At 41.3% G+C, this 12,580-nt stretch overlaps 1 protein-coding gene and 1 long non-coding RNA gene across 5 annotated transcripts in view; one reads left to right on the top strand and one right to left on the bottom strand.

Annotated features, from left to right (window-relative positions):
• Nucleotides 1–4,668, bottom strand: part of PRKD1 (protein kinase D1) — a 138,817-nt gene extending 134,149 nt beyond the window's left edge. Inside the window, exon 1 of one of the 4 annotated variants that reach the window (XM_065686489.1) lies at nucleotides 4,169–4,668. In XM_065686489.1, the coding sequence (XP_065542561.1) occupies nucleotides 4,169–4,357 (189 nt within the window). In that variant the 5' untranslated portion in view covers nucleotides 4,358–4,668. The remainder of the gene's footprint in view (nucleotides 1–4,168) is intronic. The other 3 variants (XM_065686490.1, XM_065686492.1, XM_065686491.1) reach the window with 3 other exon arrangements.
• A 1,851-nt stretch (nucleotides 4,669–6,519) lies between these two features.
• LOC136017833 (uncharacterized) lies at nucleotides 6,520–9,533 on the top strand. The gene is made up of 3 exons (XR_010614102.1): nucleotides 6,520–7,927; nucleotides 8,271–8,354; nucleotides 8,890–9,533. It is a non-coding gene; the product is annotated as an uncharacterized LOC136017833 (long non-coding RNA).
• The last annotated feature ends 3,047 nt before the right edge of the window (nucleotides 9,534–12,580 follow it).

The raw sequence follows: 12,580 nt of genomic DNA, 5'->3' as shown, positions 1-12,580 counted from the left end.
ATGTCACTTGAACCACCCTTTTATTACTTTTCTTTCTGTCCTTTCCTCTTCCTGACATGGCCTACTTTATTTATTATTTCTCTTTTCCCCTTTCCTACTGTGAAATTTCAGAATTATCCAAACCAGTGAACCATTTACAACAGTAATTTTAGAAATCAGTCTGAACTATGCACATCCTGAGCAGACCAAATCTTGCTCCTTTTATTTGTGTTTCCTATTCCTCTCAATTTCCCTACTTCAAAGGCTGAAGGCCTAATCAACATCTGCTCTTAACGTCTGTCCTAAGGGCTATTTTATAAACCCCACATTCTCAAGTCAAATAACACTGCAGCATATATTTACTCGAGAGCTCAAAGTTTCCAAAACTTGACAATGCCACAGCAGTAGCCCAAAGCATCCTATGCTAAGTACAGCGATGACAAATTATTTATATTTTCAGACAAACATAAAAAATAAATAACTACTTTCCCCTTTGAATTAAAATTGTATGAATTTCTATTAAGAAAACATATAAAGACTCCTTCCTTTGTCTTTTCCTAGTAAAAAGTCTTTGTTAACATGATAATGCCAGACAATTAAAAATATGCCATGACCCTACTTACTGTGCTTTGCATTACACTCTTGCCCTGAAGAAGTGGTTCTATTGTGTGCAGCTAAACCAAAAAGGGCAATAATTAAAACCATTTATCTTGAGAAAACAAAGACTGTATTTTACAATATCCTCCCACTGTTCTTGTGGGGGAGTTAGCCTAGAAGTCAAACACTGACACACATTTTGCAGTTGAGCCTCATTTCTTGTCAACCACATCACTTAAATGCTAAAATTCCAATTCAACTGCAGAAAAAACAACCCCACATGATCAAGTCTCAAGGGTTTCATGTCACTGGTTCTGAGACAAACAAAATGCACAAACTCAAAGGAATCAAATTTTGCCATCTTCAGAACAATTAACATATTTCAATGTGTGTGAATTTATGCCTGAAATTGGTATGTACCATTTCATCTTCAGGTTTGTTAAGAAACTTTCCATACAGCTCTCTCAGGATACAAACCCTGAAAGAATGCTTCTTTTTCAATGGAGAAAAAGACAGACCTCACTCATTCAATTTTTCACATCACATACAATACATTATTAATAGAATTATACTCTCTCCTAAAATTAGAAAACCTAACCGTTGTTTAAAGTCCAGCAGGGTAAAAATATGCAAACGTACATTTATATCTAAATACAGACTTCTAAATTATACATAGCAATAACAGTTTCATATATGTGTGTGCATGTGTATATTATTTTTATATATAAAACCACACATATAGAAATATGGTTGGGTTATATACATGTACACACATCCCCTCTACATTAACAGCCTCCTGAGGCTCCATTCTGCATACCTTGAAAGCTTAGTCCAATTTACCATAAATTTTGAGCAGCACTAAATTAAGTTAGTGTATTAACCCATGCTGAATAAAGGTCCTAAATATCTTGAATCAGATATACCCACATTATCATGGAAAAGGCTATGAACAGATGATCTGATGCTGATACTAAAGCGTATTCAGCACAACCCTAAAAATAAAGTTGTGTACAGGAGGACTGCTTAAATATTTAACAGCTCACCACAGAGAGAGTTGATTTTTGCAGTCTAATACGACAGCCACAGAGAAAAACAAAATCCTATTTTCTCATCCTTATATACTGTTCAGTGCGCACTCTTTCAAGCAGAGACTTGGGTACAAAATTGTTACCTGGTAAGCCACTACTTTATAGACCCAAGGAAACTTGAAAGTAGTGTGAGGCTTCAATAAAACATTCTTTATAGTATAGTCTCCTGCTTGATTGTGATATGCAAATACACCTTTCTCATAAAATCAAGAATAAGCAGCACTTAAAAAACATTTCAGAAAAAGAGAAAATTATGTAACTGTAACACACAGGAAGTTACTGTGGAATAATTACTGAACAGTTACCTTGTAATAGTTCTAGTATCACACTTTTTTTTTTTTAAAGAGGGTCCCTGGCAGTCTGCTGAGTAACTTTGTGTATGCCAACTATCCCATCATGGTAAGTGAAACGACATGTGTTACTGAAGTCATCTACACAGACATACTTGCAGATTTAAGCTTAAAACAGAGATTCTGAGGACTAAATATACAAATTTATCTGCAAAGTGGAGGAGGTAGAGCCCACCACCTGATGAGGAAGAAAAAAACCAAGAAAACCCAAATAAATAAATAAATAAATAGGCAAAAAACACACACACAACAGAAAAACCCCAACAATGACAAAACAAAACAAAACAAAAAAACCAAAGCCTATCTTTCTTCCAGTTTTCCCTTCCATGAGCCACTTCCTTCCCAAGAGCCTTGGAAAAGCAGGCTTCTGGGCTCTGAGAAACTGCAACTAAAAGAAAGTTCCTCGTTCAAGCACACTCTGTAGAGAAGTAGCTAAATGATGCTCCCTTTTATGTAGTCAGGAAAATGCAACAAATTTAAAGTGTTAAAAATTTGTATGTCAGTACTCGATCTAGTAAGTCTGACTCTTTCAGCATAAGCCAACACATTTAATTTTCTTCAGGCAATTATACATTGTTTGGCAATTGTGATTACAATCAAGTTTAGAGTAAACTTATGAAATTAATAAACTACTCAAGCACAAAAGCATAAGCAATGTATGCAACAATCTTAACGTTTCCATTACTGCTAGCACAATTAGAAATGGCAAAATATTAAGAAGTATTTCTGACGTCTATGCGACCAAGTAACAAGTTTTGGCCTAGCTTTGAAAGCAAATATGGTAACATTAAACAAAAGGGCATGCCTTCCTTCAGAATTCAATTTAATAAAGCAGGTAACCATTTCTTAGACTAAGAAAAATACAGAATTTAGAAGTTAAGATGCATATTTCATACTTTTTTTTGAAAACACTTCAGTAGTTACCCTTAAAAAAAATCCCCTATTTCATGAAGTTCACATGGACTCTACATGGGACTCTACAAACAGACATTAAGGCAAAGCTAACAATTCCTTAAAAAATTAAAGTCCCCACCTGAAATCATTTTACCTTGGTGAAAACAAAGGGGTAAACGCTCAAGTTTTTGCCATTATAACCTTCCTGAATACTTTATCAGTTTGGGGGTTTGTTTTTTTATCCTTTGCAAACACTATGATACTTTAATGAGGGTGTTTCACACAGCAAATACAAGTAAAGTAAAACTTTATTTCAGTACACCACATGATTGTTAAACACACAGAAATCGGAAAAGGATCAAGTCAGCGGAAGTCCCCCGGTAAACCAGATGTGTTTTAGCGTGTTGCGAGAATTTTACTGAAGTCCCGGTGAGCTGTGCCTAGCGATGCTACCGTTCCGGAGCAGCACAGCGAGCGCCACCCGGGCAGGCGGGGCCACCTTTCCTCCCCGAGGCCCCCCCTTCCTCGCCCCGCCGAGCGACCCGCAGCCACTGCCAGCCAGAACGGACTCATCCCACTCCAGCCCTGCAGCCACCTGCTGCCAGCTCCCGGGCCAGCACCCAGCGCCAGCGGCCCCGCTGACCCCGCTCCCCCGGCTTGGCCTCGGCCCCCGGGCAGGCAGGAGCGGGCCGGTGCGGGGCCTGCCGGGCCGCCCGCGCGGGGGCAAGGCGTGCGGAGCGCGGCGCCGCGCTGTGACTCCTGGGCTCTCGGGGCTGGTTTTCCTTGTTGCTGTTTGCCTTTTTTTTTTTTTTTTTCTTTCAGTGGAAAGTTTCCTCTCCCAGCAGAGGCCGGGACAAGGCGCGAACTGCCCCAGGGCGCCGCGCTGCCACCACAGCTGACAGGCTCCTGCCTCCCCCCTCCTTCCGCAGCATTAAAAAGCGGGCAGATAGATCCGGCTGGGGGCTGTTTTTAATAACAGCCATTAGCACAGTTAACTGCATCCGCTGCCAACAGAGTAAAAGTTAAGCTCGCATACGAGCATCCCGCACGGAGCGTCCTCGGCACCCGGGGGGGACGGCAGAGGCAAAGCACGGCCGGGTGAGGGAGCGGGGCCGGCCGCAGAGGAGGGGAGGGAGGCGCAGGAAAGTTGCCATCGGTCTCGTTAGCCCCGAAGCCGGGAGGCCAGAGAAAGGAAAGTTCACAGCCACCACCAGCGGGGCCCGGCGGAAAGGGGCTCGACTGGAGGAGACTGCTTCTTACCTTCTGGTCGACTATGGAGCAAGCCATTTCGCGGACATGGGCGAGGCTGAAGTCCCCCGAGGAGTCCTGCAGCAGCAGCACCGGCTCCCGGCTCAGCCCGATCTGCAGATGGAAGGCGACACCGCCGCCGGCAGTAACTCCCGGCGGCGGCAGCGGGCTGGGCGGCCGGATCAGCGGAGGGGCGCTCATCGAAAACTTCCCTCCGGAGCCGCCGCCGAAGCCGAGGGGCCAGGGATGGAGAAAGAGAGGCGGGCACCGCGACGGAAAGTTCGCGACCGCCCCGGAGGCGCCGGGCGAGTCCCCCCGGGAAGTTTCAGGGAAGTCCTGCCGAGCTCCTCCCGGATGAAAATGGCGAGCGCGGGTGGCGGAGGACCGGAGAGGATGCAGACAGGAAAAGGCGGCGAGGGGGAGCCCGGCCCAGCGCCGCCGAGGTGGTGCCGCCGCCGCTTCGGCTGTTGGCGCTGTGCGCGGCGCGGGGGCGGGACGGGCCGCGCCCTCCGCCGGGACGGGCCCGCCGCCCAGCTGGGACGGGCCGCGCCGCGCCGCTCCGCCACCACACGGCTGCCGCGTCCCGACAGGCGGCAAGCGTTGAACTGGGCGCCGCGGGCCCCTGGTGGCTGGAGCCCGCGGCGGGGCTGCTCCTCAGCCGTCACCGGTCTGCCCGTCTGGCCCAGCCCGTGAGCTGTGGTGCCGGGGAGAGTACCCGATCATCCGGTACCTCTCGTTGGGCGGTGCCTCAAAGCCGCCTGCATCCCACCCCTCCCGGGCTTCTGCGCCCGCCCTCGCGGGCCGCAGGTGGACACAGAGCCTGAGGAGAGCTCTGCTTGTCGTTCGCTGGCCGGCAGCGCCGTGGCCTCTCCCGGGCAGGGTGGGGGGCAGCTGCCTCCGGGGACGGAAAGAAGTGTTATAGGAGCAGAAGCTCCGGCCTGTCACCGGCTCCTCTGGCTGGCCTCTGCCGGCAGCCCCGGTCAGCACGGTGCCGCCTGCGCCAGCAGCCCCCGTAGGGGCTGGGGAAAGGAGGAAAGCACAACTTGCACCCCTCTCTTCCCTAAACCAGCTTCCAGTTTCAGGTATGGTCTGTACTAAGGAGGAGCTCCCCGTCACCTAAACCCAGGATGAGTTACTCTTCCCACCGTAAGAATCAAGTGCAAGCCGCATTCGTTTGCACAAGCAGCTCCGATGGCAGACAACATCTAGTCTAAATCCATTCCTAATCTCCACCTGGAGATGTATGAAGGCACTGAAGCTGTAAATATTCCAAGTACCAACAGAGAAACTTTTAAGCCGGATATGTAACACCTCTACGGGTGGCAGTATTAAATGTGTGTTTGCAAGTACAGTGGCTGATCAAATTTATGACCTGTTTCCTTACAAACTGCTTTTTTGACCAAATGTACAGCTGCAGCATTGTTTCATTTTGATCAGATGTCTTATTAGGACCCATGTTATTATTGTCAGCTTGTTTCCCCCGATTTGTGTGCGATTTGCACACACACAGCTTACTGTCTGTATAATTTTGAATGTTTGTTCTTTGGTGAATTTTCTTTTGAAATTGTTGCATTTTAATCTGCATCTTCTACAGACTACCAAATCTGCTGAAAATGTCAGCACTCAAGAATGGGATGATTACTAGTCCCATTTAGGCTTTTTCTTTTCACATGAAGAGTAATAATTACTCTCATCAATATATTCTGGCTTTGCTGTTGAAAATTATATTTAATTTTGTTGTTGTCTGCAGTATTTCCTTAGGACTAAATCAGTTTCAGTATAGCAACGTACCCTGGTTATACAGGTTAGTGTTGTGATGGGCAGTTCCTAACAGATCCCCATATACTAGATGTTTTGGTGCTTGGTTATTTTGGAGCATGTATTTGGAGTTTATACCTCTGGGTATATGCTAAGGTAATGCTGAGGCATTACAACTACTGAAAGCTTCCCAGCTTTTCTATACAGGAGTCTGTCTGTAGGAGCACACTATGCTCCATGTGTGAACCTATGGCAGGAAGGATGTTTGAGGTCCACATGCCATTCCTGAATGCTTGTTGTAAGTTCAAATGCAAGGCCAGAGCCATAGTGTGTAGTAGTGTAGCAGTGATTGCTGTAGTCCCTACTTTTCCCCTGTTGAAAGAAGCGTGCTAGAAGATGCCGAGGCCTTGCTTCATCATTCAGGTGATCCTTGAATTTAGTAAAGTGTTGTAAGTGTAATTGACTACTCGGAGTGCTTCTTAAGATCACTGTGGCAAAAGCAGATGTGGCTCTGATGGCAGTAGGGGTGGTGAGCTGTCCCCCTCTCTGCTGCCCTCACCATTCTTAATTACAGGGTCACATAGTTGACTCTTTCACAAGATGAGTCACGTAATGACATTTGCTTTCAAAGGAAAGAGTGGAAAAATGACATCTGTATATGACCTTAGCTACTATACACTGTGTTACAGCTCTTTTGCAATTCTTAAAATAACCAAAGAGGAGAGGTAGCAGTAGCAACACCAAGAATTACATACCCTTGGTTTTCTCACCTGTGTGAAATCTAGTCGTAGAGCTCATAGGCTGTGACTCACCCATAGATCCACATCCTCTGTGCAGACAAGGCACAAAAGTTTTGAAGTTTTTCTTCAAAAGGAAAGGTTACAGAATGTTTATGAAATCGTAGGTTGCTGAATTGTTCGGTTAGTGTATTGGCCATGTTGAATACACCTTTGTAAAATGGAATAGATGAAGGCAGGACTTCTTCACTGCTTTGTCAGCCAGTCATGTACAAATGCTATTTATAAAAGGATTCAGTGAAATCACATGGTATGATCTTGAACACAACCTGGCCTGTTGTACTGACTGAAATGTCATCTATTTCATGATCCTTCCAGATGGGAGAATTATTGCACTGATGCCAGGGAAGAGAAAAGACTCCACAGTAGTCTGTTCTCTTCCCTGTGACCTGATACAGTGTGCATGTGCCTGGTTTAGCCAATCTGTACATGCACAGTTGGAAAAACCGCTGGAAGTTTAAGTTTCACTGCACCTGTACAGATCAATTAAGCAGCACTTGAACTGCCAAATGAACTAGCAGGGGCAAAAATGAGTTTGCTGCCAATGACTACACAGTTTATGCATCTAGCTATATACAGGAAGAGGACATTCAGCAGAGGATGTCACTGCAGCATCACGTTGCAAGAACCTCTCCCAGTTGCCCCCAAAGCACAGTTGCTGTAATGTTGCTTCTAATTACTCTCTATTACTACAGTATGAGGTGAATAGTCATCTCTGTATATTCTCATGAAGTGTATACCCTCCACTGAGATGCCCTTCTGGAACAGTTATCTTTCTTCTTTTCTTTCACCTACCCAAATTGCATAGATGGAATTCTATTCTATTTTTGCATCCTATCACTAGAATGTTTCTATTTCCCTGATCTCATACATTCCTGAACCACAGACACCTCTAGGGCTTACTGCTTTGGTCAGGCATCCCAATGCCATTTATTCAAACAGTCCATCTTCATGGCATATTGACTTTCATCCAGAGCACAGTGCATTATAAGCTGCATATCTCTTCCTGGTAAGAAATTATTTTGTTCCTATTTTTGTATATCTGAAGTTGACTCTTCCTGCACAAGCACCCTATATTGCATATATCTGTACAGAAGCCTGTCCTGTTTTTCCAGGCTATTACACCAATTTGCCAAGATTATTTGACTTCGAATCGCAAGTGCTTCCATGGCGCTTGCAATCTGTATCCATTCTATGTAATCCACAAGATTAAAAGGTATAGACATTATTCCAGTCATTAGTTAAGGATTGAACAAAGTACAGAGTCCCATGGAATTTCATCACACCCGTACTCTTTGGGTGTTGTTACCCAGCTAGTTTTGTGTCCACTTTATTATATATTCTTCCTGGCCTGATTTGCTGTTTTCTCAGAAATGGTTTATGAGACTGTCAAAAGCCTCATCAGTTAAAATACATCTCACCTATTGCTTATGCTCTGTAATAGGAGGCAATTTTATTAGTTTGGCATGATTTGTCTTTTAACAACAAATCAGTGCTCATTTGATCTGATACTGATTTCACTGTTGTCTTCCAGGGTTTAATTTTTTTTATTGTTCTAGGCTACTTTCACACATCAGTAATGCCCTAAATATGTTTTTTCTACTCTGAATCTTCCAGTCTCACCAGTCTGCTAATCTTCAAAGGTAAGTATTTATCATTTTGTTATTGCTTTAGTGAGATATTTAAATAACCTGATACTCTAGGTTTATCAGACACTATTTGAAAAATTACCTACATACTCTATGACTTCTTTTCCCCCCACTGTGTTTATTTATTTCATTGTTATTACCAACATTATTGTGCTCGCCACCTGTATGCAAAAAAGCGTTATGGATGACAGCATTATCCAATATAACTTTCTGATTGCAGTGGATCAATATTTCCAGAAGTTACTTTTCATTGTGTTATGAACTCCAAAATGCAGATAATCTATTATGTATTCCAACTAACAAACCTGAGCAGAAACCTCAAATTTTACAAGGAGCTCTTGAGTTTACATATTCTTTATATAGACTTAGTACTGAACTTTCAACTAAACTTGTTTGTGTTAAGAACTTTTGTTGTTTCTGCAGTTGAATGCAGACTGTGGGATTTGCATTCTTACTTAGCAGCAAAACATGCTTTCTTAAAGATGGGTCTACGAAAGTGAAACCATTTTTTTCTTTCTGCTGCTTTCAGATGCTTAAATGATGTTTTAAGTGGACTATATGCTCCCAGAACTCCTCTCCTGAAGCAGAGACTGTTGGGAAGGAAATATTTTGGTTCAAAGCAGAACACTGGAAGAAAAATAAGCAAAGAAGAAAGAAAAAAAGACTGGTAAATACAATGGAGTGAAATTTGGGAAGAAATGTTCAGACTGTAATGGATAGTAGGACACAGTAGTTGGAAATGCAGATGTCACTGGATCTGGGATCGATACCGTGTTAGGGACTGAACTGGTGAGTTAAATTGAGCTGATATCTGAAATACTGGCAAAATGTTTTGCAGACACGATCCTGGATATTTATTTGGAGAGAAGAAGCAGATGTTAACTGTAGGACTGGTTAGAGGTATTCAGATGAGCTACTTATTTCCACAAGAAAATTTTAGTATTTTAAGAACTAAATGACTGTGTGATCATTGTCAGTGAATCTCCTAATTTTTGTTTGTTTTGTTTTTTGTTATTAAAAAAAAAATAATCTCCAATTGTTGAAACTGCCTCAGCAATTATAAAAGGAAAGTTTTGAAATATTATCTTTCACAACTTTTTGCTAAATGTTTTAAATAATTAGGACAAAGCATTTAAGAACATTAGGCTTAAAAATCCAAAACTGAAGTTTAAAAATATGAGACAACTCCATGTATGTTTCTTTTTTTTTTTTCAATAAATGGATCACAAAAAAGATCTGGATTTTTTTGTTTGTTTGTTTTTAATATATTGGGAATGGAAGTTGAAATCTGATTTAGACTGGGAAAACTGTTTTCTGCCTATGTTAGCCTGTCTCTGGGTAAACTGAACATGGACATACAAGGTAGATTAACATTAAAACAGGATCTGAAAGACTGCAGTATAAAGCTCCCTTGGGTCAGAAAAGAGTATGTTCTGTTTCTTTTAATTGAGCAAAAACTGTGGTCATTTGCGAGGGAAGAGGTTTTTTGATGGGTTTTTTTTTTTTTCCTCTGTGCCTCAAACTGACCTCGCTATACTTGAAAAATTCTGGGATAGGACAGGCTGCATTTATCCCAAAGTATGTTTTGAGGATGTTTGTTATGGCTTAATGATAGAATAACTGATGTATTCAGATAAGCGTGAGTATCTTGGCATTGTTTGTGCATATTTGTGCAGATTGTCCTCGCCAGCTCTCTGGTTCTTATGAGCATGGTACTTATGGAACAAGTCAGTCATTGCTGCTTAAAACTCCTGTCTGAGAGACATGCTTCCCATCCTGAAGATACTGTAAACGAGATAGTCAGTGTATCTATCTTCAATGAAAACACAGCAGAGATTTTATTCAGAAATTTCTTAATGCTGCTTCTTAGATGGTTTCTGAGTAGTGTTTTCTGTCTGAAGGATGTTTTTTTTTTTTATTGCCTACATAGGACAGAGTCTATGAGTCTTAGACATTAAGCAATCTTCTGAATGTCACTGTCGTACAATTCTACAGAATTCTGGGCTGCAGTGACCTGAAATTTCTGGGTCGGAGAGTCAAACTCGTGATAGTATATAACAGCTGTTTCCTCTTCAGAAACGATTACATGATTTTCACCATTTAGCTGGGGATAATTTTCAGCAAGCAGCCAGTGGGTTTGTTGCATTTTGGTAATTTTCTTGAAACTATATTGGTATTTCAGTTAGTAAAATATGTACACTACTGAAAACCAGTTATACTGTATTTTAGTTCAATGTTTAGTGTTTAGTGGTTTTTGTTATATCAAAGTTCTTCAAGTACTGTTCACTTATTAATACATACAAGCATAACCAATTTACAAACTTTGTTCCTTTACACATGAGGAACCTGTTATATTGTTACTTAACACTAACGTTTTTGTGGCTGCTGTCCAGGCCTCATTGCCACTGAAATTCTTTGGCAGTTCAAAAATAATCCAGATCCTGGGAATGAGAGTGCTGCCCATGCAGAATCAGATATGTATGTTGTAATTTTGCATGATTTTGACCTCTAGGAACGGGTGTCATACTATTTCTGTGAGGAGATACAGCTTGAAGAAAGAGATATAAGCTGTTAACTGTCCATCAACAGTTTAAGCTTATCATCCGAAGCTTATGGAGTAGAAGTAGACAACATGTAGTGTGCCCAAGGGTAAATAAGGGTAGTGGAGTCTTATTTCTCTTCTAAGCAATGTCTGATAATATGGATACAGGTTTACAGGCAGTTTTAAAATTGAGCTAGAAGTTTATCTAGGAGCTAGATATTTCTGAAATGACTACTGACTTTCGGCTCTGATATGTAAAAAGATGTTAGCTGAGCTTGTCAGACTAGTTAGCCCCACTACTTTATACCGTACTTTTATGTGGTTTAATATTTGTATCCGCAAAATTTGGTGTGCAATATAATTTGAATAAATTGAATGATGGTTAACCTAAATTATTTAATGATTACTGCATGACTACTAAAACCGCATACATTCCCAGGTAATATGTTGGTGGGATTATTGAGACAATAGATGGAAAGAAAATTAATAAACACTGCTCCTCTATTCTTTTGTGTGCTTCCTTACTTGCAATGATTTAATGAGTTGAGACAACCCATAGGAACAAGGCATCAATAGATTTCTTCCCTAAATTGTCATTGCTTTTAATGTTTATAGGAGTTGGTTGCTGCTGCTGCTTTGGTTTTCCTGCATGAAACTGAAAAGCTAGAGCTAAGAATACCATTAGGGAGGAACCTAGTATTTTACACAGAAAGGAAGAAGATGAAGGAATAGAATGGTGCAGGGGATCCCAAGGAACCTGTATGAGGAAGATAAAAATGGAAAGAAGGAAGATTCACAGGAAGTGAATTTATTGCAAGGAGTACTACAATTTGACATCACAATTTCTCACTTGAAAATGTTTTGATTTAAAAATTTAGCAAAGCAGCAGGCTGGGTTTTGAGATAATTAGAACTATATTTGCTTTTCATTTACAGTCACTGTCTAGAAATCTTTATCTTATCATAGCTTTTCAGTTCGGAATTAAAATTCAGAAACATTTCATTTTCGTGTGCAACAAATAAAAGACTAGTAAGCCATGTAATCACATACTACATACTATATAAACACTAAAAGTTGATCCATACAAGTCTCGTAAATAACTTAATGAAAGTTCGCTCCTACCAATTGAATCATATACTTATTTGGGATAACCTCGTAGAACTAAATACACACAGAAAACAAGCCCTCTGTTCCTGTGCTTTACTCCAAGATTATTATAAAAAATAAAGGATTTTTTTTAGAAAAAGAAAAGATTACTTTAAAAAGGAAAGTTGATAACAAACTTACAGAAATAAGGCACATTTTTTCATCTTTCCCTTTCAAAGAAAGATGAACAGAGCAGTTGCAGTCATCCACACATGAGTGGATGATTTTTTGAAAGTTGTGGATTTTATACTACACATTATCAGCTTCTAACAGAAATTATCAGGCTCACATTCTGTGTCCATGTTGTGAAAACATGACTGAAATCTGTCTTGTGGAGTTCAGTAAGGCAAATTATTTCTCATTTTTCAATAACTTATCAACGACTTTCTGCTAACTCTAGAAGTAGGAGAAAAAAACAGCTGAAGATGGTCTTTGTAAGTATCAAGCCCATGGATGTGTGTATCTTTCTAACCACTCATAATCTATTTTGTCTTTTAAATAAAAATAAAATAAAAAAAATCCAAGTATGTTA

The sequence above is a fragment of the Lathamus discolor genome, chromosome 6 (genome assembly GCF_037157495.1).
Source record: "Lathamus discolor isolate bLatDis1 chromosome 6, bLatDis1.hap1, whole genome shotgun sequence".
Taxonomy (NCBI): domain Eukaryota; kingdom Metazoa; phylum Chordata; class Aves; order Psittaciformes; family Psittacidae; genus Lathamus; species Lathamus discolor.
This window is presented reverse-complemented; position numbering and strand designations above follow the sequence as displayed.